The 26,977-nt window shown below is 47.2% G+C and overlaps 1 protein-coding gene and 1 long non-coding RNA gene across 6 annotated transcripts in view; one reads left to right on the forward strand and one right to left on the reverse strand.

Annotated features, from left to right (window-relative positions):
• The window catches only part of LOC146059492 (uncharacterized), a 155,116-nt gene that overhangs the window by 58,024 nt on the left and 70,115 nt on the right, over window positions 1-26,977 (reverse strand). Inside the window, exon 6 of one of the 5 annotated variants that reach the window (XR_014470255.1) lies at window positions 18,561-19,240. The exons of 3 other annotated variants lie outside the window; for them this stretch is intronic. This is a non-coding gene — a long non-coding RNA (uncharacterized LOC146059492). Of the gene's footprint in view, window positions 1-18,560; window positions 19,241-24,267; window positions 24,387-26,977 lie in introns of those variants that run through there. One more of the 5 variants, XR_014470256.1, reaches the window with a different exon arrangement.
• On the forward strand, window positions 7,398-17,765 carry LOC146058696 (potassium voltage-gated channel subfamily E member 2-like). The gene is made up of 2 exons (XM_083170955.1): window positions 7,398-7,527; window positions 17,259-17,765. Exons 1-2 carry the CDS (start codon window positions 7,423-7,425, stop codon window positions 17,661-17,663), a joined length of 510 nt encoding a protein of 169 aa, XP_083027081.1. The 5' UTR covers window positions 7,398-7,422; the 3' UTR covers window positions 17,664-17,765.

Genomic DNA, 26,977 nt, shown 5'->3' on the forward strand with positions numbered 1-26,977 from the left:
GGGGTGCTGCTAAGCGTGCTATGTCAGTCCAGGGGTGCTGCTAAGCATGCTATCTCAGTCATGGGGTGCTGCTAAGCGTGCTATGTCAGTCCTGGGGTGCTGCTAAATGTGTCATATCATTCAAGGGGTGCGACCCAGTATGCCATATCAGTGTAATGGTGCTGCTTAGTGTGCCACATTAGTCCAGGGGTGCTGCCCATTTTGCCATATCAGTCCAGGGGTGCTGCCCTTTTTTGATAAAAGAAAAAAAGGTTTTCTTTCTTACTGCAGGGTGCTGTTAAGTGTGCTATATCAGTCCAGGTGCTGCCCAGTATGCCATAGGAGTCCAGGGGTGCTGCTAAGTATGCCATATCAATCCAGGGCAGCTGCTCAGTGTGCCATATCAATCCAGGGGTGCTGCACAGTGTGCCATATCAATCCAGGGGTGCTGCTCAGTGTGCCATATCAAACCAGGGGTGCTGCTCAGTGTGCCATATCAATCCAGGGGTGCTGCTCAGTGTGCCATATCAATCCAGGGGTGCTGCTCAGTGTGCAGTATCAATCCATGGGTGCTGCTCAGTGTGCCGTATCAATCCAGGGGTGCTGCTCAGTGTGCAGTATCATTGTTTGTGCCACCCACTTCTGTCACTTAGCTGAGTCATACAGCTCCCCTGGTGCAACCTTTGGCCTAAAAGCAAACTGTGAGGTGCTCAGGATAGACTGGAAATTAGTGGAAATGATGTATCTCATGAGATCCTGCCGTCTGGGACGGTCACGTGCGGCTCGTGGGGGGATCGAAGGGCCATACACTGCTGCGATACACCTCAGTAGTGTATGGCCAGCTTAAGGTCTGTGAGGGCCCTGGACAAAAAATTTGTGGGGGCCCCTATCAATAAAAGTGATATACTGGTGATTATAAAAATAAAGTATCACTTATCTATAAATGTTGTATGCTATATAGTATATAATATATATATTAATAATAACAGAAGATTGCTTTAACAAAAAAACATCCAGGCACCTGAATGCTGCAGCTGAGGGGGTAGCAGTGGTGCAGACCGTTGTCAAACAACTCAACACCGCTGCCAGCCAGTCACACACTGCCGGTGCCGCTGAGGAAGGAGCCGAGATGGAGTGAAATGGCGCCGCCTCATTCTCAGCTCTTGTACATCACAGAAATCCCGTCAGCTGTAGCAGTGATTGAAATCCCGTGAGAGGCTGAAATTTGCTATGGCAGCAAATTAGCGGGTGGTGCTGGCAGCAGCTGTGTTTTGGGGCAATGGGAGACACAGCTAAATCATGCTGTGCTCCGATTTCAGTACCAGCGGTGTGCATGATTCAGGGGAAGACTGTGGGGCCCCTATTGTATGGGGCCCTTGGATGACTGCCCTTGTTGCCCCTCCTTGGATCCGGCCAATGTTATTCTGACACCTGTTGTATTGTGTGCGCTGATTGGGTGGCTGCAGCAGGTATCAGATCTCTGATATTTCGCTATTTGTCGGTAATAGAGAGTTACAATAAACATTTGTTATGTGGGTGAATGTCATTGATAAGGGAAGGAAACTTGCTGACTGTAATTTAGATTGGGTCCACAAGAGGGCGACATTGCAGCAGCAATACACAAATATCTATAATACCAGTAACTTAACTGTTGAAACATTTTCCAGCAGACATATTTGTGCCCATCCGATTTGCGCGGATAGATTTTTCTAGCAACAGTGATGTCTGCAAAGTATAAATAAGAAATGAGTGACGTAAAATATCTTTTAAGACCACATTTGTCATTTTTCCATCAGCTGTGAGTAGAAAAATATATTTTTTTTATACAATGTGCGAAAGCGTCCCATAAGATCAACTCCAGTGTTTGACCTTGTGCTTTATTTATGGCCCTGGCAAAGCAAACTGTTATCGGGAACTGGGCTAGTTTAACATTATCGGGATTCTGGGTATTAAACCAGTTTCTCCAGTTCCACAGCTAGTAAGAATATCACCCTTAATAAGAAAGTTGTCCAGTTTTAACTTGCAATTGTGTGCCATTGCATGCCCCTGGTACCCATCACACACCCCAACTTTTAGCCCCAGTGACTCCTTGTGCCCCCAGAATACAATGTGCTCCAGACATGTCCCCCACCCCAGTCACACACACTCACATTGGCCTCCACCCACTCAGGGCCGCCACGAGGAACCTTCAGTCCGGGCCCCACCCCCAAGTACCATTATGGGCACCCCCCTCGAGTACCATTACACCCCCCAGTACCATTACTTAACTAGCTGCGGCGGCATGGCATCACCCTGGTTCCTTGCCGCCTCCCCTCGGGAGCGCACACTGCTCAGTGCAGCCTGCAGAGCACCAAGCCCCTCTGTGTCCTAGGCTCGGCGCTCTGCAGGTTGCACTGTGTATTGTGCGTGCCTGGCTGGGGGGGCGCCGGGTGAAGGAGGCGGTGTGCGGGCGTGGAGGTGGCACCATGCCGCTGTCGCTGTGTGCAGCATCCCCCAGCACACCCCCCCCCCCCCCGTTGGCGGCCCTGACCCACTGCACTCCAAACCACCCATATACGCGCCTTCTCACACCCTTGAAACAACATCTTATCCGCCCCCACCCATACACATTCCCGCCAGACACATGTGAAAACTGCCCTTGCTTGCTGCCGATGGCCAGGTCCAATTGCAGAGTGGCATCAAACCCTGGTCCAGTCTCCGGGCCCCAGGAGGCCAAGCCGGTTCCCACACGCAGCTGCAAGACTCCCGCTGGATCTCAAACTGGATCCCTCGGCACAGCTGCCAGCCTGTGCCGGGCCCCCAGCCTCCGCCCGGTCTCGTTCCAAGCTGGAAAGTGCCACTGACAGCTGTGTGTGGGATGTTATTATAAGTGTGGGCTGGAGATCCACAGCACTGAGTGGGGCCAAGGAGGGAGGAGAGAAGTGGCCCCAGAACCTGCCTGATGCCACACTGTGGCACGTCACTGCGGCGAGGGCATATGGCATAGGTGCAGAGCCAGATTAAGGTCTAAATGGGCCTGGAGCTGAATGATCAAGGGCCTATTATGTGCAATAATAGGGGTTGTGGCCAGCACCTAATAATGTGGGGGCGTGACCAGTGTTCTGGTTGGGTGGTCTGCTCATGGGTGTGTCTGTAGTTTTGTAAATACTTTCAACTAATTATATATGCCTAGAAAAGGCAGGGGGCTGGCATAAGAAAAATGCAGGGAGATATAGTATTGGCAGGTGCACTCCAATGGTGCACCCGTAGGACGTCAATTTCCTAAGATACTTGCGGGGTGAGGCGGCACTGCAGTCATAAAAAAAAAATGCTGAAACTTGGTAGACAACATTTCAGCACCTTTTATGTGGTCACCTAAGTTTACCACACCATATACCCCTTCTACAAATCATGCAACACAAAGGTAACCCCCTTATACTGTATTTGCCTCTTATACATTATGCCACATGGAATGAGCCAAAATTCACACCGATTGAGCCAAAATTCACACTATGGCACACAGATTAAGTCAAAATTCACGTTATGCCACACAGATTAAGGCAAAATTCACATTGTGCCACATGGATTAAACCAAAGTACACCAGGCATATCCAAAGAGTGGCCCTCCAGCTGTTGTGAAACTACACATCCCAGCATGCCTTGACATAGTTTTAGCATTCCCTAATAGCAAAACTGTGGCAATGCATGATGGGACTTGTAGTTTCACAACAGCTGGAGGGCCATAGTTTGGACATGCCTGCACTATAACAAACAGATTAAGCAATAATGCACAATATGCTTCATATATATGGGCATTGGCACGCATTAAAAATTTACACCATAATGCCCATTACATGTTAAGACACACACCATAATCTCCATTACATATTATGCCAAACACCATAATGCCTATTAAAATTTATGCTACATAAGTGTTGATTACCTTCATGTTCATTGCCAGGGGTTCCATGTTCATTGCCAGGGGTTACATGCTCATTGTCAAGGGGAAATACATGCTCGTGGTAACTTGGGGACAGCCGCCGCCGGGCAGAAATGACAGCCATTGACAGCCGGGCAGAGAGCTGTCCGGCTATATTCAGAGCACTGCTATTTGAAATTATACCCCTTTCACACCAGAAAATGCAGGGATTTACCAGGGAATATGGTCCCAGGATCAGGCAGGGACATTCCCGGACTGGCCCCTTTTACACCAGCCTAGTCCCTGCATTTTCTGGTATGAGGGGGAGAGAAAACCACCCCCGCCCCCCTTTAAACAACAAGCTATATCTTCGGAACCAACTGACCCATTTACATGTGGGCTTCGAATGATTTTGGTCCAGTGAAACTGGGCCGTTTGGTTCTAGAGAAATCTGTCCTCAAACAACATGAACAGCCATGAAATTACATTTCAGAACTGAAAAAAATTGGTTTACCCGCAATATCTCTAGAACCAATGAACCCATATGGACCAGGTATCAGATTGAAGGCCCAGCGATTTGAGCTCGACTGAGATCAACCTCAAGCTTCTGTGATGCTACAAAATGGGCCTATTTGGAGAGTGGGCCTGGAGCTATAGCTCCATCAGGCCCATTGTTAATCCGGCCCTGCATAGGTGGGTTACAGGGTATGTACCGGGAACATGAATACGCTGAGAACGGCAACTGTATAGCTAACACTGGGCTATGACAAACAGAGCGAGCGGGCACAGCTACATAGGTGAGTGCCACGTTCCTTCCCACTGTGTGATAAACTCATTGTGCTCGGCAGCGGCTCCCACACAGGATAGGGCGATAGGTCTGTCTGTCTAAACGCCATAATCTCAAAAACCATTGGACAAATTCTTCTACAGTTTGCACTATTATGTGGTGCAGTTCTGCCGGAAGGTTTACCTATAGTCACCATCATCCTATCCCGTATGGGGGCGGAGCACAATGAGGGGGCGTGGCAGAGCGATGCTTATCTAGGCCCAGAGCACTTGCAGCCCAGTTTTCACTGACTTTTATTTGCGAAGGCAGGAGACCTTCTCCTGCAGCGGAGACATGTGATACCAAGGGGATTCGGCGGTAGGGGGGTATTTGGTGGGGCGGCATATCTGGTGCTCCGTAAGCTGTGATGTTCGCAGCTTACCGATCCAACATGAATCAGGCACTAGGTGTGGCCTCCGAACTGTATTAACATGGTCATATACAAAGTATGTATACATTTACAACACTGGTGATATACACAGATGACAAAGCTGTAAATATTTAAGCATAACAGAAAGAGACAGTCTGAGAATGTATACAGATACAACAGCAGTACCGTCATCTCCGACCTGTGTACAGTACTGTATCTTACACATTTCCTAGATGGCTGAGCTCCATTACTATTACTAGATCGCCCAGCAGGGGGCATAACTAGAACTCTCTGGGCCCCATAGCAGAATTTAAAAAGGAACCCCTCTTTGTACAGGGTGACACACACACACGGGTAGTGGGGGTCCCAGCCATAGGGACCCATTTACCATAGGATCGCATACACTATGAACAGGTTCACCGACAGACCGGGCCTCGGTAAAATGGAGGGGGTGTGGCCTCCAGGAAGGGGCGTGTGGGGTCCTCATCCACACAGAAATTCCTGATGTGGTCCCTTCTAGATACATTCGGGGGACTAATTAATATGTGCGGCGTACTGGCCACAAGTATTCAATGGTAGGTTGTTTATGGTTTTGCAATGTGGAATTGGGTGGAACCATTGACCAGGTAATTGTACATCTCCTGTAAGTTATATCAGTCTGATATATTTATAGCTGATGTGTAATTACACCGGTGCTGCCGGTGAGCAGCGGCGTAACTATAGCACCGCAGCCCCCGCCACCGCGGGGGGGGGGCGCTGTGCATGTGAGGGCGCCGGGGGCTGCGTTGCTATAGTTACACCCCCCCCCCAAATCCCACGCAGACTTACCTATCTCGCTGGTCCCGGCGGCTCCGTTCTTCTACTGAGGACCACCACAAAATGGCCGCCCCTATATAGCACACAGTTCTCTGAAACTGTCTGCTGTATGGGGGTGGCCATTTTGTGGTGGTCCTCAGCAGAAGAAGAACGGAGCCGCCGGGACCAGCACGATAGGTAAGGCTGCAGGGGATTGGGGGGGGGGGGGTTTGCATGGGCGGCAGGGGATTGGGGGTGCTTGGCGGGGGGGGCGCCCCCCCCCCCCCTAATGGCTTGGGGGGGGGGGGCAAAACTTGGTTACGCCACTGCCGGTGAGTATTTCAGTGCAGCCTTTCATTATAAAATATACAGGATGCGCTGTCCATGTATGTTTCATTCTTCCTAAAGGACAGTTCCACAAGAACATCCATCCACTTGTACATACGTCACAGCTGTGGAACCCTGGTGAGATCAGAGTTCCACAAAGGAGGACACCAAGGCGTCAGGCATCTGTAAACTACTTGCAGCAAACAACAACTGCTTAGCGAGCGGTACTGTACGTGGGGACACGGCACACTCATACAGTGACCTATGTCGACATTGACAAAAAAATTTAAAACTCATGTCCACCTTTTCTAATGCTGACCTTTTCCAATGTTGACCATTTGCTTGTGTCAACACAATGCATGTTGGCCTTTTTGATGTGTTGATCTTTTGACCTAGACACTGTTGACCTAACAACCTGTACTCCTCCAGTGAGGGTGCAAATTGCATCATTTCTGCATTTCCTATTAGCATAGTGTCATCATGTTTATTTATGTAATAGTTGATAAAAATTTAAATACTAAAAAATAACGAGTGCCATTTATATCTATTTTGCATTTCCCCGGGAGGACCCCTGATCTCTAACAGATCCAATATGGCCGTCTTTTCCATCTCCACTATAAGCCCCTCCCACTCTCAGTTATTATATCACAATCATAATACTGACTCTATCTATATAATAATCTCATTATGTCTGTCCTATCTCCAAAACGCATGCACAGTGGAGGTCTATGAGCTCACCATCCACCCAAATGAGTCGCCTATGCTGCCTTGTGGTAAATCTGTCCCTCCATCCAATGGCTTCTACTGCTAGGGAGATGGGACAGAGAGGACACGCGGTCAACTGGCAAAAGTATAGTCAAGGGAAGGGGTGGGGTAAGGTGCAGAGCATTGGCCAGAGAAGGAGTCTGGATGGGTCAATGATTAGAGAGGGGGGGTGGTTCATGATGGAAGATGAAAGACCTGGGTAGGACAGCGGAAAGGCTGAGGTGACCAGCATGGGACCACCACTGTCCTAAAAAGCGGAATAGTGGACAAGTTGCCAGTAGCAACTTTACCATCATTTATCAAATACATTCTACAAACCGATAGGTACAGTTGAAGCTAACTGGTTGCTATCGGCAACTTGGTCACTTCTCCACTCTTTAGACGGTTTGATACACTTCCCCCTAAAGTAGGTGTTGTCAATGTTTCAGGGTTCATCTTACTGGGCACTGAAGGCCATGGAAGATGCCAGTGGTTGGGGAGCAGCCTGGTATGGGAAGCAATGGGAAGGACACAGATGCAGCCAGACACAGACTAAAGGGTGGTGATATAAGAGGATACATGCCGACTGTAAGTGATAATAGTATTTACTGTATATGTCAGCAGGTTCAGGCCAATGCAGGTCACCTCCTCAGCATTACATAATCCTCCTGTATGTTTAGGGAAGGAGCAGCAGTCTCAGTAATTACATGTTAGTATAATGATTTCTTATAAATATTTGAGCAGCCTCTCGCCTCGTGTTAGAGCAAGTAGACGTAACCCCGTCACCCGAGAGCCACTGTGTCCCTCCATGGCTTGATCCACCGCTCTGTATGGAGATGTACTGCATTATCCCAGAAATGCTGCTGCCCCCAGCCGCCTCTCCCTTGTCCAATAGGGTGGGAGGGACAGTGGGGCAGCCTCCAAATAGCAGGACTGTCCTGCTGTAATTGGAACAGTTGGTACTGTAGGTACTGTATGGAGCGCTTATCACATACCGTAGCTAGTAGAAAGAAATATATAAAGCCACCTGCACTCATATGGAAACTGCCGCTAGGAGAAACATATGGGGTACCAACCCAAACAACTCTAAACCAGATACAAAAATGGATCTCCACAGCGCTGTTCCCAGGATAGTACCATCTATCCTTATTGAGGGGAGAATTATTCCAGCTCTCCAGACATAAGGGACAAAAGAAGAATCTTGTATTATGTAAGAAATAATTCCTTTATCTTCAAAGATGAACCCAACATGGGACTCACCTAAAGTGACTTGGAGATGTGCACATAAAGGTATCTTTTAAATGACACAACTTCTTCTTGGGAAAAAGGACAGATTCTCACCTAAAAGGCGGTCCCTATTTTCACAGAAAGGTTTCTTTATTTTGGATATGAAGTACAGCTCCAGTCCGGATGTCAGCAAACACAGATTTATTAAAACTTCACAAGGATCACCTCAAATCTCCTCACCCGGAATGAAGAGAAGGAAAGTGATCCATCCTTAGAATATTGGCCCTTATTCTGATCGGTGCGGCCGGATCCGAATATGCGGCCAGGACCATGCGTGCGAAACCCCGCCTTCCATATGGATCGCCAACTCCGTCCGTACGCGGCAAGAAGCTGTCCGAACGGACCGCACGTGTATTTTTCATGGAATACGCCTCCTCCATCTCAGGGAACCTCCCCCATCATTCGATGGTCGCAGACCATCGAATGCCGGACCGAGTGGTCCACCAGCTCCCGCAACCTCAGACCACACGGACATTTTTCCGTGCAAAAGCAGGGATCTGGACGGGCAGCTGACATCCGGCGATGTCATATGTCCGCCCCCTACACGTGCGTCACGGCCGCATTACCATACGTACGCCCAGCGTTTGCATAGGAACGCCCATGAAACGCGGGGCGTACGCATATGGTAATGAGCCCAAATAGCCCTTCACGCCCCTCTCCACCCCCTGTTCGGAGTGTTCACATTTCATGTGGGATTTGCCCGTACACCCCGCTCGCACATGCGCAGAGACGCCTCTTCACATGCGCAGACACAAAACATCGGTGGCACGAACGCACGCGGATATTACCGCACCAACCAGAATAAGGGCCATTGTTAGGATGATGTACAGTAAGTCCAAAGCAATAAAAAGTCCAAACAATCACCAACATGTTATTCTTCCTTAGGGTGTAGGAAGAACCCTGAGGAAGAACAACATGTTTGAAATGCGTGGGAACAGCCCTGTGGAGAACCATTTTTGTATTTACATACTGTAGCTAGAGTCCAACTCCCAGCAGCCTCCGTGGTACTAAGTGATGCGCATCCAGGCTGTAACGGCAGCTTTGGCATACCGCAGGAACGTCCCGTTTTTTTGGGGACGTTCCTGTGTCCCTCCCGGTGCCGGCAGTGTCCCGCAGCGTTGGGTGGTAAAGTCGGGAGTCCCCCCTGTAATCCCCCCATGCGCACAGCATCTATTTCCACGGCAGAGAGGCTGGGGGCTGGCCAGCAGCTTACAGAACCGCTGGTCAGGCCCCCAGAGTGGCAAAAACAGGGCTTGGCCTCGCGAGAATTATGCTATTTTAGGCCACGCCCCCTTGGCGGGAAGACACCCCCCATATTTTCAGGCACACGCTTATTGTTAGCGGATATTTTGTGCATCTCTCACAGAGATGTTGGCACTCATAGAGTTAAAAGTGTAGTGTGGTAAAATACTAGATAACTTAGGGGACATAATATCTAACTATATATAAAAGTCTAAATCCTCCTTACTTCTGAGGTGAAGTACCGTCAGTGACCACTAGAGGCCGCTTACCAGACCAAAGTGCACTTTAACAGAAAGTGAAACCAAAACGATCTGTTTCAAACTTGCTGGATATATGGAGGGAGGGACTCGGGAGCTGTGAAGACAGAGATTGGAGGCAGGAGCCTCCAATCCAATCACCATGTTGATAGTGCTTTTAAGTAGTATTTATATATATCATAGTCGCTTGCCAGTCTACTTAAAAAGAGATAAAGTGGGTGAAGATTAGGGATAGCCATCGATGATTTGAAATCATTGATGGTTTATGGCCGATGTCGAATATTTTTGCCATCGATGTGTGGAGAACCAGATGGTTTCCCTCCATCAAGGGCACAGCAAAACCAGTAGTCTGCTTTTTTCTTTTTTAAAGTGCTGGAACACGAAGCATAGCTCCGCCCCCCGGCACCCGCAAAGCCCTGCCCCCGTGTTTTAATTGGCACACAGGCCAATCAGTCAACCAAAATGGATGACCATCAATAGGTAAAAATATCGATGGTCACCCATTGTATATTTTAACACCATCGATAGCCTGTTGCACTATTGCCATCAATGGCAACCATCGATGGCAATGATGGCCATCCCTAGCAGAGATAAAGCTCCAACCAATCCGCACCGGTCATTTTTCAAACAGACAGAATAATCACAGAACTAATCACTGGTAAGCCGCCCTATAAATGCAGTAAGGTTCTGAATTTTTTTCAAGATTATTATTGGGTTAAAGTATGACTAACCCTCATTTATTCCATTGAGAAGGGAGCACATCACCATTGTTATATATAAAATCTGCTGACAGCCCTGATCCACTTGTAGGATCCAGATACAATCAAGATGCAAGGTCACTGGTTTAAAGAGACGTAATATGAATTTTCCATTTAATTAAGTTTAACATTGAATTACAGTCAGGGCCGAGCTTTAGGCAGCTGCCTAGGGTGACGGCATCTGGGGGGGAGGATCCTTGTTGTACTTAATGCAGGTGGCTGCTGTGGCTGTGGAACTTCTAAGACCTCACCCTGTACTTTCTCTTCAGGCATACTTCCCTACTTTTCTGCACCCTCCTCCTTGTACTCAGTTGTGGGACAGCAACCGAGAGAGGGAGTGTCAGTCCCTATATAGAGACATATACTGTATATACAAAGTGAAGGTTGTGCTAAATTGATGACAGAAACAAGATTTAAAAGGATAGTGTACATTTATTAATGCATAAGACACAATAAAATCATTTAAAATGATAATAAAGGAAATTGGGAAAGCGGCATCCAGGAAAGTTAGATTATTGGTAACGTCACCTTTTTGAGTGTTCAGTCCTACTTTTTGGGCCCAAAAGTGTTCACTTCTGGATGGATTTTGTGGTATCCCTTTAGAATTCTTCCTCCAAATGAGTGGTGGGGGTGGCGTACCTCCCAACTGCTGGAATATCTGAAGCGATTTGGGGTCCACTTGATCTCTGAGGCAGGTCCTTAAAGAGGTGGCTTGGTACTCGTTTAGTTTCACAGCGGCAGCATGAGGACACTGAAGCTATGAATATTGGCACCTTGCCAGACTGCCTTTGCAGGTGTTAATGTTTTCCTGAAACACCCCCACCATCCACGCCATCTCGAAGCATGGCGAGCTCCCGACCTTTTCATACCCCCACTATCCACCTCAGCGTGGGCTAGATTTTACATAGTGTGGCAAGCGCAGCGGAATACATGTGAAGTTAATCCGCGTCCCCTCATGGGGCTCGCTGCGCTCGCCACACTATATAAAATCTACTCCACGCCAACGTGGATTGTAGGGGTTTGAAAAGGTCGAGAGGACGCGTAGCTCGTCTGCTCGCCACGCTTCGGGATGGCACGGATGGTGGATTAAACAAGGTCGACAGCTGTTACATCGACTACTGTCATTGTGAACAGGTTTAATAGTGTTTTGCACACTGCACCCCTATGTGCCCCTATGTACTCACTTCACAGGAGGTTAGGAGTAGCAGCGCTGGGCTGCCTTGGAGGAGTCAGCGTAGCACGCTGATAACATACATGACAGAAGTAAGGCGGCACACGCTGCCGCCCTGAAACTAAACAACTAAGCAGCTGGCAAGCTGCCAGAATTCAATCAGTCGCTACACTGATAGCGTAGCTGAAGGCAGTCTGGCAAGCTGCCAATATTCATAGCTTCAGCTTCCTCGCGCTGCCGCCGTGAAACTAAACAATTACCGGTGGCTTTCCTCCAATGTGTTGTGCCGTATCTGGATGGAGACAGGGGGTGGGGATGGGCTGTAGGTGTCCCGTCTGTGATAAGAAGCACTTGGGGTGACTTGTAGGTGGTATCTGGAGAGGCAGCGTGGAAGAATAAAGGGCAATGACCTTTTGACCCTGTCTACTTTGTGACTGTCGACCATATGACTGTCTATCATGAGTCAGTCTATATTTTATACCATAACCGTCCTGTGAGCACATTGGGAATCAGCTCATAACTGATATTTTTCAAACCCAGCCTGTAATTTGACAGTTAGGGGCTGATTGGCTGCTGCATTATCACCTTCCTCTTTATCAGTTCGCCAGGCTTAATACATCTGCCCCTGTGGCACAGTTGAGCGTAGGCCAGTATTGTGCGTGATATCGCACTGCGCATATTCCAGAGCTGAGCTAGTACGGGCAATGCACATCTCGGCTGCATCTCCACTCGCTGCTGAAGGGGTGGAGCTGGTGGTAATGGGGCAATACACAGTCATACACAGTCACATTGCATCTCCACTTGGTGTAATGAGCGTGCCTGCCGATGTACACGTGCACTGCACGCACCCACAATCCACAGGATTGCATGGGTGCATATGCCCCCCACGAATGGGTCACAATCAGGATGCAGCAGCACATGCCTTCTGTTACTGGAGGAATGAGCCAGGACACATCTGTACGTTCTACAACCTGGCCCAGGATATCAATTTTTACATTTATGTTTTCTGCGGTATTCTTGGCACCACTCTCCCCTTGTCTTGTGCCTCACCAAAAAAAAAAAAAAAAATGGGGAGGAATCATTTCACGATTTAGATTTGACTATGCATCTAGATTCCATTCTGCTCCGGTCTCCACCTTTGGCAGATTTGTGTATGATCTAAGTGCTGTGTCAGACAGGTAGTCAGTCTGCAGCGTCCCAGCCTCTGGCACACAGGTGGTGCCCAGTCACAGGTCACCCCGACGTCCTCAGCAGGACACGCACTGGAACCTCTGAGCACACCTGCGGTAAGGTCTTCTTCATAAAAAGCATTGACGACTGCAGTAATATATATATATATATATATATATATATATATATATATATATATATATATATACATACATACATACATATGGAACCCCTCTCAACTTTGTTCCTTAGGTCGTGGCTCACCATGGCTAGCCATGGCTATCCTATTGTTCTCAGCAGCAATACAATACATAGGGGATTAGCAGAGTAATCCTATTACTCAATCCTATTAAAGGGCTAGATGAGGAGGGCTCCATCTGTGTGGGCGAGATGTACTAAGCCTTGACAAGTCATAAAATGGAGAGTGATCAACCAATCAGCTCCTACCTGTCATTTTTCAAACAAAGCCTGTGACATAGCAGGTAGGAGCTGAATGGCTGGTGGTTTATCACTCTCTATTTTATAATTTTTTAAGCTTGGTACATCTGGCCCTATGTCTGTGCCGCTGATGAAGGGACTCAGGGGCTGCTTTGCCCTGCGCGATACGCAGTATGAGTGGCAGTAATCAGCCCTGGTTGAAGTCAGAAGAAAGTAAATGTGGAGGTGGGTACCAGGAAGTGGGCAATGAGAGGGGGGGGGGGGGATGCACTGTGACTGGAGAAAGTTTCTGGAATTAGTCTTTACCGGCTTGTTAAATAGTCTTAGATAGACATAGATTTCTTATGGGGACAGCTGCAGCGAGTGCTGGTACAAAGCAGAAGAGATCTCTGATATCTCCCGACTTACACATAGCGGAATATAGGGGAGATGTACAAAGCCTTGGAGTGGAGGTAGATAATTGGGATCAATTGTAGTGAATCCCTTCGCCCGGCTGAAACAGCTCGCCTATAACCGCGCTGTTTGGCAGCCTAATCTTGCACGACGATATTTGCTGGCCAATGGAGTGCCATTGCCTGTGTTTGAACGCTGCGGTAATGGCCATTCACACCTTTCACCGCCAACTAAACACTCCCCCAAAGTACCAGCCAATCAGCTATAAACTTCCACACCACATGCCATATTTTTTTAAAAATGACAGTTAGGAGCCACATCATTAGATCCCGCACCTCATAGGAAAATGTGCAATTGGACCATATTTGCATATGGGTGGAGCCAGAATAACACAATTAGTATATATTTGTATTATTAGACCCCACTTACTCCACAGGGACAGCCAAATTACTGTATATATCTCTCCACACTTCACTAGGAAATGGGCAGTGCCGCTATCCAACGGGTTGGGATCGTTTGGTTGACACCATTAGGTCAACATGGGTGTAGGTCGACATGGTTCTAGGTCGAAAGGTCATTTGTTCGACAGGTCGTTAGTTCGACAATGTCTAGGTCGACATGGGGTTTTTCAGTTTTTTTACCTGAATGTCAACACAGTCGACCTGGACACAGTTTCAAGTTCACCGCATTGCTTGCTGCGCTCGCCATGCGTCGGGCCCGGTGCCTCGCTGCGCTCGGCACACTATTTTATTCTCCCACCACGCCCTAGTGGATGGTAGGGCATGAAATACCGCCTGTCGGCACATGTCGGCTAAAAAAAACTGTGAAAAAACCCATGTCAACCTTTTGACTGTCAAACTAGACATTGTCGAACTAATGACCTGTCGAACTAATGACCTAACGACCTAGACCTTTTCCTATGTCGACCTAGACCCATGTCGACCTTTTCCCATATCGACCTAATGACTGTCGACCATCATGCTGTAGACCAAATGACCACATCCCCTATCCAACTACCCATTTCAGACTAATAGACCAAAACACCAGGAAGGCTTGGGGGCAAGTCCCCATTTTCTCCAAGGCTTGGCCGTGGTATTGGGAAAATCCGGCAACAAGCAAACGATCAGGAATTTATAACCTGCTGTTTCTTCCTGATTACTTGACGGATCGCCGATCATCGATGTTCACAGACCGTCAGAACAGGGAATTGCGGCTCAGATGTATGTGCCGAATTAGTTCTTCTCTTCAGCATTTACTCTGTTGTTTGGACATGGGTTCCCACAGTCTCAGCAAAGGAAAAGCCGGGTTTGGTGCATGCATCATCCAGGGCAAATGGGGAGGGATTGAGAGGATCCCTCTCCAAAAAGATCTGCACTGCGTACAGCTGTGTAACTAGATATCCATAGGTCCCATAGCAAAAATTTGTAAGAGCCCCTATGTACCAACCAATGGCTATAGCACATATAACTTACCCAGAAAAGATGGGCCCCCTTCAGCTCCGGGCCCCATAGCAGCTGCTCCCCATTGCACCGATGGTAGCTCAATTGAAGATGGGATGTTGCTATGGGAAACCAATCAGATTCTATCTATTATATTCTAAAAGGTGCTAAATAAATAAATAAGTAGATTTTGATTGGTTGCCGATGGCAACATCCCATGTGAAATAGAACTCTCATTATCCTTCTGCTAAATATATCCCTGAAATGTCCTTTGTATACAGTTGGACAGAAGTCCCTGACCTATGTAATATATAGTACTACGCCATAAGCCGGCTGGGACTGCTCAGTATTATAGCCAGGCTGTTATAATTCATGCGGGTGATTGAAGATCTGTGTGAGCACCTTATAAGGCTGCCTGGGTGGATATTGCTGTGTCTATCACATAAATACCTGCAGGAATGTTTAGTCAGGATATATAAGGTAGACATTAACCATTGGTCCCACAATTCAGAAATAAACAGTCACCGACATCCTACCGCCTCGTGGTCTGCTGTAGAGCGTCTCCATAGCACTGACAGACAAGGGCAGGGGACCGGGGGGCACTGCTCCCTCATTAAGTAGATTTTTGTTGTGTTTAAGGATTAGGGTCCCTTTCGCCGTACACTTTGCACCACTTTGATGTTACATTTACATTAGAAACCTGTCCTCAAGATCTACCAACAGATCATGTGTGTCAGGCAACCTGTGGATCTATAATAGGAATGAATGCAGCAGGTTTGACGGGATGCAGTTACAATCCCGGAGGTCGGAATCCCGGCATTCAAAATCCCGACCGCCGTCCACGTCACCCATAGAGGGAGAATAAATTAGTGTGCCGAGCGTAGCGAGGCACCGGGCCCTCTGCGTGGCGAGCCCGCAAGGGGGGGGGGGGGGGCGATCCACGCCCCCCTTGTCGGGATTCCGACGGTCGGGATTTTGAACGCCGGGATTACGACCGCCGGGATTTAGTACCAATCCCAGTTTGACAATGTGACAGTTAGTAATGACTGCACCTGTGCACCAGCTAGGTGATCTGGGAAATGTGACAGTTAGTACTGACTACAGCTGTGCACCAGCTAGGTGATCTGGGAAATGTGACAGTTAGTAATGATACAGCTGTGCACCAGATGGGTGATTGGAAAACGTGGACCGTTGGTAGATCTTCAGGAGCGGTTTGGCCACCCCTGCATTAGAATATGGCTTTTTGATTATTACTGCAATTATATTCACAGAAACGTTTGAATTCTCGATCCATGTGCTAAGCCTTCGCTGAGTGATAAAGTGCAGAGAGATAAAGTACCAGCCAATCAACTGTCATGTTACAGTCTGTGTTTAAAAAATGCGCACAGTTCAAAATTCAAATAGAGGAGGCACAGCAACTGCCACCAACTGCCATTCCAAACTGACTCACTGGCAGATGGTGTTTCTTCCCCTACTTGAATTTTGAACTGTGCCACAGCACCCCTCTGGAGCCGCCGCTGAGTATGACCCAGGTCGGAGGACCCGGGTCACCCGTTGATACGGCATGTAACCTGGGTCTTTCTTGGGTACGGCCCTGGGAACCGCCAAGGTCGGATTCCTTGGTAACTGGACCAGGGTTATTTTTTAGGGACCCTTTTCCACTGAGCCATCACCAGGGCAGACGGGTGCCGGATGACGCTCCAACAGTGGTGATCCCGACGGTCAGTATCCCGACAGTTTGTTTGGACCGTTTCACGGAGATCCTTGCAGTGCAACACATTTATGTATAAAGGTCTTCTTCACAGTGGGGAAATAGGCTTTTTCCTGGATGTCTACTTTTAATGTTCCATTGTATATTTAGAGGATGAAATGTCTGCCAGCTCAGTGCTGGTGCATTTTTAGGGTGTGGAAATGGGCATGAACCCTTCTGTAGAACAAGGGTTCCCACTTCACCACAAAATGAGATCAGTCCCTGGGATCGCCAAGATACCCCCTTGCTCCATCCTGCTCTTCCCACCTGCCCTTATAAATATGTTCACCACATGCACTTTGGCTGAAAGCTAATGTAGGTAGACTGGTCCATGGCTCCAGTTCAGACGATTCTGGTCTTCCTGGGACACGGTGACTAAATGTAACCTAAATCACACTGTTCCTCTTTCCACAGCTAGAACCACAGGACACCAGTGTTGTCACCATGGAATCCCAAAGCATGAACAAGACCTTGCTAAACCACTTCTTCTCCCTCTTCGAGAACCAATGCATCAATTGTACTAACAATTCCTCTAACGAAGCGATCCATAACAATGAAGACCCAGAGAGACTCCTGTACGTTCTTCTGCTAATGGCTGGCTTTGTCTTCATAAGTATCATCGTGATATATCAGAAAGTCTCCTCCAAGCGCCGTGAGCACTCAACGGATCCCTATCACACATACGTTGTCGGGAGATGGAAGAAGGAAAAATTTCCCCTGGTCCCCCGGAGGCAAAATTCGATGCCGTTATCCATTGTAAACCAATCTGTGCTAGTCACTCAGATTGGACCAGAACCCATAGAACTTCTAGATCTGTGACAAAGCTCAACCCCTTACTCCTCAGTTAGATCATGAGACTATATTACAGGCGTTATAGACACATAATAGCGTTAACAACCTTATTAAAAGAAGCTTCGATAAATAGGGGATGTAATGTATTTTAGAAGTCTGTGTTCCAATACAGCTGTGGTTCTTGAGTTGAACATGTAGCTAGCAATCCATCCTACTTAGGGTCATGTAGATGGTCATGGTCGCTTGGGTCACTTTGACAAATCTCTCCACGTGTCTACTTTGGCTGAAGGAAGAGACTTCTGCTACTTTGAGAGAAGGTTGATGGTCAGAACACACGATGATGACTCCAGAGGTTGCTTATGCTTTCCAAGGAACAGAGGCAACAGTGATGTTACCATGGAAGACTGTGGGAACGGTATCATCACGTAGGGGGAACTGGGGAGGAAAGCTTCTGTCCTTCAGCTATGCTGTCAGGGAACTGGTTCATCACAGATGGCATAGCCAATGAGAAACTGGGAATCCATTGACTTGAAGAGCTCATTATTATCCTTTTTCCAGTAGCAAACTGGGTCCCGGTAATTTGTACCCGGATCGATACCGGGTTGGACCTGGGTTTAAGACACATTTCCACTACAGTGCTACCCAATAAATTGCTGGATCAGCCCTGTTTACACTTAACCCAGTTAAAGCCTGTTTTTTCCTATAGATTACATAAGAAAAGGCCTTTTTAAAGGGCTTTACCAAAGGGGAGGTCATAAAATAGGGCCACCATTGCCCAAAAGGGCCACCATTATACACAACAGAATAGACCAGAAATATTTATTTGATAAAGTTTTGCTTTTATTTTAGTCCCAAATATTCAATATGAAACCTTTTCAAAAGTGTCTTTACACACTACACGTAAAACTATTGTGAAAACTGTTGTTTGCAGTACACCTGAGCCATTGGTGCACCTAGACATGTACAAAATGCACATAAACATACCCTAGAAGCTCCAATCAGCTCTGTTTTTTAAATATACCGGGTTGGGAGCGTTTCCACTAACCCTGAACCAAGGTGCAAACCGGGTGCTACCCTGATCATTAACTGGGTAGGATTGCCGGGGAATGCAAACCGGGTTATTTGACATTACCACTAGCAGAAAAACCCGGGTAGATGCACGTCCCCGCGGAGATTACCGGGTTATTTCTGCTAGTGAAAGAGTGAGAGAGCAGTGCTAGCATAAAGCGATACTGTAGTGATCTCAGTACCTGCTCAGACCCTGTTGGAAGAATCCTCAGTTTTTTAATCGTGTTCAAATAATATATTTAATTTTGCAATGAAATTCAGAAATAAATGGGTGTGGCCTGGAGTAGCGTGGTGCAGGTCGGGCTTCTCAGCTCTCCCGCTTATATCCTGCTGATATCTCCGATTTTAGACCTACATTGCCATCTTGGGCTGCTCCAGGGGTGGCCCTTGTCCTCTGGCATCTTCTGCTCCATACCCTCTGGATGCTGCCCTCCTGTGCTCGCCGCTGCTCCTTCCAGCTGATCGTCTCTGCGGCCTGGCTTTGTGATGTGGGGCTCCGGGTGACGGAGCCGGCTTCCCTCACAAACTGCCTCCTCCTGTTGAAGAAACTGAGGTTCATCGACTGTTGTTGTCTGCTCCTGTTAAGCCTCCATATCTTGCAGATGGCTGTGATGTGCCCCTGATTTCCCCAGAAGTGTTCTACCCGATGGAAGACAAACACTACTCATTGAATTTTCGTGCACCATGAGGTGGGACTATTACTCTGCTATGGTGGAAAAATGGCTTTGACACCTGGCTGGATTAAAGTTATGCATCATTTTAAATGAGGACGGCCATGCTTGAGCTCTGTTTTTGATTCTCAATTATGCTTTAACCTCCTATTGCAGTTTTTCTGTTTTTACTTTTTATTTTTGTGAGGACATTCTGTTGCTGCTCACAATGGGCGAGATTCACCAAACACAAAATGCCGTAAAAACTCAGTTTTCGGGGTTTTTACCGCATTTTCATATGCAGCAAAGCCCCACCGCCGGGGCTTCACTGCGGGGGGGGGGGGTGTTACGGCAGTTCTAGATGGCGTAACCCCATGGAAGCCTATGGGCTTCCCTTCGCATCCCCCGCTGCCCCGTACGCCCCTGCCGATCTGCGATGCCCTCCCTCACCTGTGTCCGGGCAGCCTCCTGCTGTGCTGCCTGGACCAGTGACCTCCTCCTCCCTGCACAGCTTCTGGGTGCAGCGAGAAGGAAAAGGAGCCGCCACACAGCCGGGTAAGGGTTCAGGGAGGGAGGGGGGTCCCGCAGCACTTCGGTGTTCTTCGGGGGTTATTAGAGAATCCCGCCCATTGAATATAATTGCTGCTTCGCTGCAATGTGTTTATCCTTGTAATACATTTATGTGGATTTATTACAATTAGGTTCTGTATATTCGACCAATGCGGGAGAGCTGGGTCACCATAGCTCAAGGTCATTATATACTTTGTCCTGATTCAAATTGAGGGAGGGGCAGGGTTAAGTAATGTTAGTTTAGTAGTGTAGTTAGTGGGGTAGGGGCAGGCTAATTTTCTTGGATCCAAGTACGCCTAAGTTGGGGGTGGGTTGTACAGGGTGGGGGGGCTAGGGGGAAGGTTTATTTTTAGGGGTGTTTTTTCATTCTGCTTTATTTACTTTATAGATGGTTAGGTATGTATATGGGATTTGCTTTCCCATTATTCTACGATTTGACATGTACACGTTGCGAGTCTATCCTTATTCTTGTATATAGTGTCCCGAATGTGATTCTGTACATGTACTGTACTACTATGTAACGCACTCTAGGTTGCTGTGGAAACGCCCGAATGGCACCTTTGGGCAGCTGAAAGAAAGCCTATTTAGGTTATAAGTAATCCTAGTTACAAGGGGACTTTTCAACACAGTGGCGTAACTAAGAATTGAGCGCCCCCCCGGCCGTTAATGGGGGGCGCCCCCCACCGCACTCCCCCCCCCCCCCGCCCGCAGCCTTACCTGTCTTGCTGCTCCCGTCCCGGCTCCCTTGCTGGCTTCATTCTTCTGCTAGTGAGACGGACAAACACAAAATGTCTGCCCCCATACAGCAGACAGTATCAGAGAACTGTCTGCTATATGGGGCGGACATTTTATTGTGGTCCGTCTCACTAGCAGAAGAATGACCACCAGTGAAGTCAGGTAAGGGTGCGGGCGGCGGATTGGCGGGCGGATGGGAGGGGGCTAACTATAGCACCACAGCCCCCCGGCACCCACACATGCACAGCGCCCCGCGGGGGCTGCGGTGCTATAGTTACTCCTCCGTTTCAACATAATTAATATATCTGTCTTGTTATCATCCTTCTTTATTGACTGCAGTGCTGTATGGTACAATGTCTATGAATATGCCTTACCCTTCTGTATCCAAATAGTTTTTATTTTGTTATGTTCACAACTATACCAAAATTTTATAAAAACTATTGAATTAAAAAAAGAAATTCTGAAATAAAATAACTCTCCATAGTACACAATTAAAAAAGGAAAAATTAAGGACCCTGAAAAATTTTAGTCCGGGTATATCTGTCAGATTAAACATCGATTATACTATTGATGGTAAACCTTGATGCACAGACGGATTTAGACAAAATGGCGCCCTAGGCAAGGTACCAGTTTGCCCCCCCCCCCCCAAACAATCAATCCATAGCACTATGTTTTCATTCCTGATTGCTGCTTCTGTCATTTTGTAATTTTTCTTCCATATGGTAATGCTCTTTACACAATATGCCACACACTGTAATGCCCCTTACACATTATGCCACACACAGTCATGTCACTTACGCATTATGCTACACACCATATTGTCCCTTACACATTATTCCACACACCATAATGTCCTTTACATATTTACACATTAGCCACAATGTAATGCCCCTTAGACATTATGCCACACAACCTGATACCTCTGAAACAATATGTCAAATTCCAGAATGCCTCTTCCACATTATGCCACACACTGCAATGCCCCTAAAGTTCCCCATACACTATGCCACTTCTCCAAGAAGTTGCATAAGATCACCCTTGAACCACCCGGTAGTTTCCAGTGCATCAGGATGGTATGCGATACATCGTATACAGTCCTTTTGCATATGATGCAAAATGACTGACGTATCTGATATATCTATCTATAGTGCAGGCCTTGCGATTTCCTTGTGATGTGCATGGTGCCACTAAAACAGGACCTAAAACACATGATTTGACACCATCATATTTCTTGGACCAATTCGTCAGATTCGCAATAGTGTATGGGTAGCTCTACACAATGCACCACCACAGCCATTGGGCTGCACTACTAAAATGGCCATTAAACTGGCTTGCTTCACAGGGTATTTGGATAGATAGATAGATAGATAGATAGATGGGAGGCAGAGACAATATGGAAGGGAGAAAGAGCAAGGAAGGGGGAGAAATAGAGAGGGAAGGGGAAGAAGAGCGAGAAGGGGGGAGAAAGAGAGAAAAGAAGGGAGAGAAAAGGGAGGGAATTAAGTGAGAAAGGGAGGGGAGAAAGAGAGAAAGGCAGGCGGAGAAAAGGATGGAGAGAAAGGGAGAGAGAGAAAGAGGGAGGGAGAAAAAAGGGATAGAGAGAGGGGGGGAGGTAGAGAGAGACAAAGGAATGGAGAGAGAGAGGAAGGGAGGGAGAAAAAAAGTGAGCAGAAAGAGAGAGAGAGGGAGCACATAGATAGGGAGCGCAGAGAAGAGAAAGGGAGTGCAGAAAGAGAGAGCACACATAAAGAAAGAGCACAGAGAGAGAGAGAGAGAGAGAGAAACAGAGTGGTCAATTTCAGGTAGCCAATAGCAGGGGGTCTGTAGTGCAATAAATAAATATTTCCTGTCTACAGCTGCAGATCTCTGATCATGGCTGGATTTCAGGCCATGCACCTTGGCACCCAACAAGCCCTAGGTGGTTGCCTAAGTTTCCAAGTGGTTAATCTGGCTCTGCCTTAATGGCCCAGAGCTGAGAGAGGCCCACTTTCTCTACCATGTGCTATATCCTGTACATTTTTCACCATTGGATGGTACATATGGGCCCAAACTTTTGCTATGGTACCTACAAATATCTAGTTTCGCCACTGAAAGGGTGTACCCTACAAACAGGATTTTATATAAATAATGAGCAGTTTCAGAGAAGGCAATGAGTTCTGGTGAGGGAGTTTATTTAAGCTACGCTGTTGTTATAAATGGATCACATGATTACTCTTCGCAGGCAGCATCTGCTTTATGTAAGCCCCAGCCAGGCTGGAGATTGTAGCCGAAAGGTTTTTGCTGTCACAGAAATATGTTTGTACGTAAGAATTGGCAATAAAGCTTTGTAGTTTCACAAATGAACTTCCTCGCTAGGCAGCACATGCGCTATATTTGTATTACATTAGACAGAGCTTTGCAGAATGCCATTGCTTCCATGTTTATCATATTTATTACTACAGGGGTGTAGCCGTTAGAATTTGTAGCACTGGTGCTGTTATATTGTACTGGAAGCTTTTAAAAGGGAAAAAATATGGTTTGTCACGAGAGTGACATAGGCAGAACAAAAAGGGTTTTTGGGGCACACTTTTTAAAATGATAATGAATGGAAAGTATTTAAAATTTAACTTTTAATGAAAAACTACTACTAAAATATCAGTACGTATGAAATAACAGTTCAAATATGAACTCTAAACATGATGCATAACAAGAATAAAGATCACAATTTGAACATTTGGTGGCGAATAATGTTTAAGTACACTGGCGTGAGAAAATACTGGGGAATCCTGTAATGGATTCAATGTACCAGGCAAAATGGCCGCTCACAAACAATATGTTGCATTGGGGTGTACTTGACGCATAACACTATCCCCCTTCGGAAGGATCAATGTGGATAGATAAGACGGACTGACTTGACTGGGTTCTTAATAGAAGGAGAGAGAACAGAGTGTTAAAGGGTAGATAGCTCCCTTGGCCAGGGGCGGATTGGCCTACCGGGAAACCGGGCTGTTTCCCGGTGGGCCGGCATATTTTTTGTGTGAAAGGCCACCCTCCCTCGAGGCCGGCCGCGGCCATCTTTACTCAGGGCCTCGAGCTTTTACCACTGCTCCCGCGGTCCAGACAGAGGCTGCCGCTTGCTGTCCTGGTCTGGCCGCCTTTCCTCCCTCCTTCACAGGGCCGGCCGCGGCATCTACGTGAATTTTGGCCTGAGTAAAGATGGCTGCGGCCGGCCTCGAGATTTGCCATAGTTAAAATGGCTGCGGGAGCGCTGGTGCGCATGCGCACGCAGCTGCTCCCGCGGTCCAGTCAGAGGCTGCCGCTTTGCCGTCCTGGTCCTGCTCTGGCCGCCCGCCCTCCCTCCTTTACAGGGCCGGCCGCGGCATCTATGTGAACTTTGCCCTGAGTAAATTTGACAGTATATATATATTTATATTTAATATATATATATTTAATATAAATATAAATATATATATATATATATATATATATATATATATAGGCGGGGGTGAGACGGAGGCACTCGCGGTGTAACAAAAATGAAGAACCAGGAGACAGAGGTAGTGAACTCCAACGTTTCAAACCACAGCGGGTTTTTTATCAAGGTGCATTAGACAAAAAATACATGTACAACCACATACCTTTATGCAGGTCTCCGCCATTCACGCTCTCCCCCGGCGTCCCACCCGGCGCTGTAACGTGACGTCATCGAAGAAGGCAGCCGACGGAGTCCGTGAAGGGCTTCATTAACCTGGCAAAACACAAAACAAAAATATGAACACATAATCAAAATACAACATGATCACCTGTAAATATATATAACAAAGTGAATATATTGAAACAAGTAGCGTGAAAATTATATACAGGCTAAAAATGCAATCCACCCCCAGGTCACCTGACCTGGCGCTGTCAAACGCAAGATGTGGATGCATAGTGTATAACACCTAATGAATGGAAATATGTGACAGTGCATCTTATGGGTCCCTGCGGGATACGTACAAGGACTGCTAAGGTCCTAAATGGGGACTTGTCTAATATGAAAAAAATGCCCCTTTAACATGCCTCGTCAGAGGGAAACCATAGTGCAAAATGAAACTGGCGCTTCTGGCAATCTAATATAAAATATAATGCGTACACAAAACAAATTATTAAATGTACACAAGAACTGGCTTCTCCTAATTAATGATAAGGTGTGACACGGGCTGCAGAAACATATTTATAGAAAATAAGACATGCCAGAGTGCTCATCTAGTCTATCCTTGGCTCACAGGCGGCGACACTGTACCCCGTCCATACAGACGAAAGAAATTTCAGCGGTTCCAACATAATATCCGCGACACAGAATCCTCCAGGGAAGAGGGATCCTCCACAAGCGAAGTTGAGGGGTCAAAAAACTCCCGGAGTCGCATCCCAGGGGGGGTGCGCACCCGCCATCAATTGGCCCACGGCAAAGAGCCCACACCCGTCGTGGAGGCCAAAACAAAAGGACGCAGAGGTCGACAGAAATCAGCCGTCAAGAAATAGATGAGCCTATTTTTAACCTTTCTTCCAGAATTCTTTCCCCCAGTGAAGAAAGTGTACTTCTTAAAGGGTTGAATTTCATACCAACCAACAAAGCGGACTGTTTTCAAATCAAAGTCGAACAGTTCAAGCTGAATCGCCAGCTCAAACTGAAAGAGCATTTTCAGGACAAGGAATCAGTGGCAGCACATACGGGATTGCTACCCGCAGCCATACGTAAAAAGTCCAAATTTGAACCACTATCTGTGAATCCGTCCATAAAAACGTTTAACAGACTTGTTGAGAACGACACCATGTCCATCTTATCATCTTCCATGGACACACACTCCAATTTCTCCGCCTCAGATTGGAAGGCGTTAAAATCATTGAGTTCTGATCTCTCGATCACCATCCGCCCGGCAGACAAGGGCGGGGGTCTGGTGATCCAGAATGTTTCAGATTACTTACAGGAAATCGCCAGACAGTTGTCTGATCCTACCGTGTACACACGTCTGACTCATGACCCTTCAGCCACGTATAAGCGTGAATTGGATTCTATCTTACAATCAGCTTTACAATCTGCTTTGATTGACTCTGTTACCAAGGACGCACTGACCACGGACTTCCCAATTGTGCCCCTTTTGTACACTATACCCAAAGTCCATAAAGATGCAGTGCACCCCCCGGGCCGGCCCATCATCTCTGCCCGGGGGTCATTATATCAGCCTGTATCCATTTATTTGGATAGTTTTCTACAACCTTGTGTCCAGGGGCAAGGGACATACCTCAAAGACACTAATGCTTTATTACTCAAACTTCAGTTATTGGGGCGCCTTCCTGAGGGCTGTCTGTTGTGCACGGTGGACGTCGCGAGCCTTTACACCTGTATTCCACATGTGGGGGGGCTCGCGGCGGTCCGTTCGCTCATCACGGACAATCCCCTCTATAAAGGGCCTGATATAGACCTGTTTTTGCAGTTACTAGAACTAACACTTAAACGTAATTTTTTTATGTCTAATAACCGTTACTATCTCCAGCTGTGTGGCTGTGCGATGGGGTCCTCAGTGGCCCCATCGCTGGCAAACAGCTACATGTTCACGGTGGAACAGGCTTTATTCTTTGATGACCCAGAGATCAGCAGGCATCTTGTAATGTACACACGCTACATAGATGACCTGCTGATCCTGTGGTCAGGGCCACAAAGGCTATTGGAGCAGGTGATTGAAAACCACAACGCATCTACATCACCTGTCAAACTTACGTTTAATATCAGTGAGGTCAACATACAGTTTTTGGATGTGGATATTAAGAACAACAGTGGGGTGGTATCCACATCCTTATTCTGCAAACCCACTGATCGCAACAATTTGCTTCTAGCATCTAGCCACCACCCTGCCCCGTTAAAAATCGGCCTCCCTTTTTCTCAGATGCTCCGAGTAAGGCGCATCGTGAGTGACCCAGAGGAGCTAGAATCATCTTTGTCTAAAATGATAGACAAATTCAGTGCCAGGGGTTACAATATGGCAGATCTGCTCAAATCCAAACAGAGAGTATTGTCCCTCTCCAGGGAACAAGCATTGTGTCCGGTCCAGCGCAAACAAAAAGATAAATTCATTTGGGTCAATTCTTTTCACCCCAAGAGTCACCTCATTAATAAAATGGCAAAATCATATTGGCCAATCATTAAAACGGAACCTTCCTTACGTTCCCTCAAGAATTCACAACTTATGTGTGCCTACACTAGGGGAAAAAATCTTAAGGATTTCCTAGTGAAAAATGATGTGGTCGACACGGTGTCAACATCAGTCTCTCCGTTTTTTAGCACCCCGAAAGTAGGATGTT

This window comes from Crinia signifera, chromosome 2 (assembly GCF_055691185.1).
Source record: "Crinia signifera chromosome 2, ASM5569118v1, whole genome shotgun sequence".
NCBI lineage: Eukaryota > Metazoa > Chordata > Amphibia > Anura > Myobatrachidae > Crinia > Crinia signifera.